Below are 4,920 nucleotides of genomic sequence, written 5' to 3'. Positions count from 1 at the left end.
TTCGATTCCGGCCAAGGGCATGTACCTTGGTTGTGGGCACATCCCCAGTAGGCAGTGTGCAGGAGGCAGCTGATCGATGTTTCTAACTCTCTAACCCACTCCCTTCCTCTCTGTAAAAAATCAATAAAATATATTTTTTAAAAAAGAAAGAAATGGGACGGGGAGCTTGCCAATGGGTGGGTGCTCAAGGGTCTGCAGGTGGGGAATTTCTTCAACTGGAAGATGGCTAGTCCTGGGGATTTTGTGAAGGAATGGGGGGTACAAGGACAGCCTCGGGGATGAATTGTAGGGGCAGGGGCCCTGGAGATGGGCAGGGGTTCTCAGAGAGGCATGCCACCAGGGCTGCAAACCTGGGGAAAGTAACAAGGATTAGGGCTGAGCGAGCGGTGCTCGGGTCCCAGAGAATGCTGGCGAGGTTGGGTTCAGGCAGAAGGCAGAGCGAGGCCAAGCGCTGGCGCCCACAGCCAGGCCTCCTTGCCTGCCGCCAGGTAGGTCACCCCGCCGGCTGGGGCGCTAGGCACGGAACAGGCCGGCCTCACCTCGGCCAGGCCGGGCGGGCAGCCAGGTGAGTGCGCGCGGGCGCTCCGAACGCGTCGCGGGAGGCTGTGTGGCCACCGGGGCGACTCTGGGTCATGGAGGCGCGCACGAGGGGCGCCACGGACCCTAGGGGGAGCAGAGGAGGTACGGCGGTGGCGGGGGGCGGGGGGGGGGGGAGAGGGGGGAGGGTAGGCGCGTCTCCCGCACACCCCGCCCCGCCTGTGCGCTCCTTCCCGTGCCTTCTGACAGGTGGTAAACAGCAGCCTGGTACCCGGGCGGCGGCGGCAGGCAGGGGCCCAGCGACCCGGGCTGAGCTCGAGGCCCCCTACCGCACCCGCGCCACGGGGCTGCGCGCCAGCTTAGGAGTTGGGGGGCTCTCAGGAGCCTCTGGGGGGATGTGCGGGAGGGGCCTGCACAGGGTTACTGGTCTTTGGTGAATTTCGGGGGCTTAGGCGCGGGCCCGTGGGGATAAGCAGAGGGGCAATCCGGGGCATTGCCCAGGGCATCTGGAGGGGGAGTCGGGAGTCCCGGGCCACGGGGGGGGGGGAGAGACCGTGTTCTCGTGGGACATCTGGGGAAGTCGGGGTCCCTGTCGTATTGCGGGGTAAGAGTTTGGAATGAGGGTGAGGAAGGGGCATTCGGAGAGTTGCAGAGACAGTCATGGGGCCTTCGGAGGGTGCAGGAATACTGGGCCAAACAGCTGTCCCCAGGGATGTCGTGGAGGCGGGGGTGGGGGTGGTCCACACGCGTACCCGCAAATGCTGGGGTTCACAGAGGATGAGAGGGACAGTCAGCGACCTCCGGAACTCCCGCGGGAGTGGGAGGGGCTCCGGGGATCCTGAGAGGCCTTCTAGGTCTTTGGACGTCGGGGAGTGTGGGGGTTCGCCGAGCTCGGGGTTTCGCTCAACCGTTCTCCCCCATCCGTCCGGAACAGGCCGCCGCGCTCCCCAGCCAGTGGGCCCCAGCGCTAGGCAGCTTCTGGCGCGGCTGGACGCGCGCCCCCTGGCGGCCAGAGCCGCGGCCGATGTGGCGGCGCTGGTACGCAGGGCGGGGGCCACATTGGGTCTACGCCCCAAAGATGGTGAGTGCGGGGCGGGGGGCGGCGGGAGCGGGGGCGGACTGGATCTGGGCTCCCAGGGGGCCGGTGTGAATTAGGAGGACAGGGCTTGGAGGGAGATTCGAGGGCGGGGGGCCTTGGGTTATTCTAGAATATTCCTAGGAGGTGACACCGGGAGGGTTATGGCAGTAGGTGAGTGTTGGAAGATTGGTTGAGGGTGCGAGGATCCCCAGCAGGGAGGCTTTGAATGTCATTCCTGAGGAAGCAGGGCCTGGAGAATGTGGAGAGCGAGCACTGAGTTAAGGGCGGGCCTGGAGGGCGGAGCCTATAAATGCATTGTGGCTGGGATTTCAAAATGTCAGGAATTGGTTGAGATTTATAGGCTATTAGAGGGTGGAGCCTGGAATGTTCAGGAGTCAAATCCTGGAGTTGCACTCTCCAAGGTGGGCCTGTGGTTTATTTGAGGTGCAAGGTCCCAGTGTAATTAGAAGGAGGTAGGAAGGTGTGGGGAATGATTCAAAGAGCCAGGGCCGGGATTATTAAATCGGGATCAGGACAGTCATTTGAGTGTGTGGAGACTAGTTCAATGGGCAGGCAATTCTGTCTGTGCAGTCTAGAGGCAAGTCAATGAGATGAGGCTAGAATGGCAACTCACGGGGCAGGACCTAGGCAGTTTACATGGAAGTCAACCCTGGATTCCCTCCACTCACCCCCCAGCCATTATCGAGCTGGATTCTGCGGACATAGAGGTCACGGACAGTCGCCTGCCTAATCCCACTTTCGTGGAACACCGGCCCCAGGTACCACCTAGTCCTCCTAATCCAGGGCACCTGCCTCGAGACTGGCAATGTATGTACACTCCTGTCCTTACTCTAGCATCGTCGGTCAGAGACCTTGGGGACACGCACTGTGCCGCCCCAAGTGACTCAGATGAAGCCACGTTATGCTTCAAAGCCGCCCCAGGCCTCTGGTCCGTTCTGTGTGGAGCTGGTGCGTGGGTCTGCAGGCTTTGGCCTCACACTGAGTGGAGGCCGAGATGCGGCCAGGGACACCCCCTTAGCGGTGCGGGGGCTGCTGAAGGACGGGCCAGCACAGCGCAGTGGTCGCTTGCAGGTGAGCCTGCCCTCTTCCTCGGTCAGGGTGCTCTCCACCTGCCCTTCCTACAACACCCCTCGCCTTGTACTCCCACAGGCTGGTGACCTGGTGCTTCAAGTCAACGGAGAGTCAACTCAGGGTCTCACCCACGCCCAGGTCGTGGAGCGGATTCGCAGGGGTGGCCCCCGGCTGCACCTGGTGCTGAGCAGGCCTCTTGAGACCCACCCCAGCAAGCCTGAGAGGGGGGGCGGACCCCAGAAAGGAGATGGTGGGTTTCCCCGGGGGAGAAGGATCTGGGATCTGTAAAGGGAAGGAGAGGGTCACAGAATAGAGAGGCTGGGGTACTGGGTGAGAAGGGTTTGGTGGTCTCAGTGGGGAAGGTTGGGAGTTTGGTATCTGTGAGGGGGTCATGGCATCCTCAAAAGTGGGGGTGAGGTGGGGAGGGTCTCAGCATGAGAAGGTACTGAGAGGGGGGAAGAAGGAAGGGGTCTGGGTGGAAAACGGGTGTTGGGAAGGAAGCGTGGCCCTTGGAGGGGAAGGCTGAGTGGGGTTAGTGGGAAGGGGGGTGGGAAGGCGATGCAGAGGGTAGGGGACCTAGTTCCTAAAGACAAGGGCTCATAAGGGGAAGGGTTGGGAATAGAGGGAGGTGACTTGTGCAATGGGAGACTTTAGGGACTTAGATGGGAGGGGTTTGATTTCCTTTGGGGGTTGTGGGAAATGATTTCTGAGGGTTGAGCGGTTCTGGATCCAGGAGGGGCAGGGTCTCTGGAAAGGAGGTGCTGGGTGTCCTGAGGGGTAGTGTCTGTTCCTGAAGGACCTGTCCAGGCCTTGCTGGAAGGTTTTTACAAGGGGCAGGGTCTCTGTCTCAGCACGTGGAGTCTTCTGGCCACCTTTGGACAAGGGGCCAGCTCTCTATACAACTCCCCCAATCTAACCTGCGTTCCTACCATTCCCAGATGGCAGCCCAGATCCCGGGGGACCAGAGGCGACGAGGTCTCCTAGCGCCAACGCTTCCCCACTTCATCCCCCTCAATCCCCTACGACGCCCAAGACCTGGCCCAGCCTGGAGCCCAGCCCAGAGGGGGCAGCAGACGGCCTTGCGGGTCCTCCAGAGCGACGCACGCAGGACCCAGACGACCGATCCCCGGGTTCCCCGGGGCCCTGGCTGGTGCCGAGCGAGGAACGGCTTTCCCGGGCCCTAGGTGTCCCGGCGACCACGCAGCTGGCCCTGGAGATGGCAGCTGGAAGGCGGAGGCACTGAGCATATCTGAAGGCTGGGTGCTCACTTGTACTGCCCCACCTGGACCCCGCGGGCTCCGTGCGCCTCGCACTAGCCTCGCCAGCAGAACTGCCACTTGGCCTCGTCCCCCCTCCCGCTGCTGTTCAGTCGACCAGCCTGAGTTCCCCTCGCGGTGTCAGTGGTATGGCCCTCTCTCCCGCCCGCCTGCGCTTCTCGTTTCGGGCGGGGGAGGTAATAAATCGGTCCGCTCCGTCTCGACTTGCCAGGTGCTCTAGGCGGGGTGGGGCTCCCCAGTCCACCCGGTAAAGGAGGGGGAGGGTCAATCCGGATGTGAGAAGGGCCTCTTCTTGCAACCACTGACAAGCACTGTTCCTTTCCTGCTTCTAGAGAAGTCTCTGCTCCTGCCCGTCCCCAGCCCGGCTGGGTTCTCCCCACTCCATTTCCCTTCGCCAACTCCTGCTTCTCAAGCCACTCATTGATGTCACCTTCTTGGAGGTGTTCAGGGCTCAGATAATTATTGCGCGTGGCGTGGGGAATGCAGAGGTGGGCCTGTTGCGGCGAGAGTACAGCAGTCTACCCACAGCCCTGGCTCTGAATCCTCTCCAAGGCGGGCTGGATAGCAGGGCTAGGAGCCGGGTGGCTCCCTTCACTGGGACCTGCGGTCTCTCACTTCCGGCCTGACACTTTCAGAGCAAGAGCTGGGCCCTGGGCCCCTTTGGGGCGGGGCGGGGCAGGGAAGGTGTGAGTCAGCGGGCCCAGCTAAAAAAAGCTGTTAGAACCCTTGCGCCGCGCCCCCCTCTTCCCTAGATGGCGACGAGCTGCAGTCGGGCTTGTGTGCACATGCCACACATTGGGCGTTCCCGGGCCTGGGAGAGGCCAGTTGCTCCATCCTGGGAACAGAGCCCTCCAGCCCAGGCTTACATGGCCAGCGGGACTCGTGGCTGGGTAGCCCGGAAGCCGGCGCTCGTTGAGGCCAGAAATGGCCAGTCAC

The 4,920-nt window shown here is 62.4% G+C and overlaps 1 protein-coding gene across 2 annotated transcripts; it reads left to right on the top strand.

Annotated features, from left to right (window-relative positions):
• Nucleotides 1-545: 545 nt before the first annotated feature.
• Nucleotides 546-4,145, top strand: MAGIX (MAGI family member, X-linked). 2 transcript variants are annotated; one of them, XM_079765701.1, is made up of 6 exons: nt 546-681; nt 1,472-1,618; nt 2,312-2,394; nt 2,471-2,707; nt 2,786-2,957; nt 3,646-4,145. In XM_079765701.1, exons 1-6 carry the CDS (start codon nt 633-635, stop codon nt 3,948-3,950), a joined length of 993 nt encoding a protein of 330 aa, XP_079621827.1. In that variant the 5' UTR covers nt 546-632; the 3' UTR covers nt 3,951-4,145. The 2 variants fall into 2 exon arrangements, with proteins under 2 accessions (XP_079621827.1, XP_079621826.1); XM_079765700.1 differs by lacking the exon at nt 546-681 and having other exon boundaries at nt 1,219-1,618.
• Nucleotides 4,146-4,920: the final 775 nt, after the last annotated feature.

This window comes from Cnephaeus nilssonii (assembly GCF_951640355.1).
Source record: "Cnephaeus nilssonii genome assembly, chromosome: X".
Lineage (NCBI taxonomy): Eukaryota > Metazoa > Chordata > Mammalia > Chiroptera > Vespertilionidae > Cnephaeus > Cnephaeus nilssonii.
Note: the sequence above shows the minus strand (reverse complement) of the source record. Positions and strands in the feature narration are given on the sequence as shown.

What these genes read in the sequence shown, in the direction of transcription:
- MAGIX (XM_079765700.1), top strand. Translation starts at nt 1,315, where the DNA reads ATGAGAGGGACAGTCAGCGACCTCCGGAACTCCCGCGGGAGTGGGAGG. An exon ending in AGCGCAGTGGTCGCTTGCAG is followed by an intron (nt 2,708 to 2,785) that starts GTGAGCCTGCCC and finishes GTACTCCCACAG; the next exon opens with GCTGGTGACCTGGTGCTTCA. An exon ending in CGGACCCCAGAAAGGAGATG is followed by an intron (nt 2,958 to 3,645) that starts GTGGGTTTCCCC and finishes TACCATTCCCAG; the next exon opens with ATGGCAGCCCAGATCCCGGG.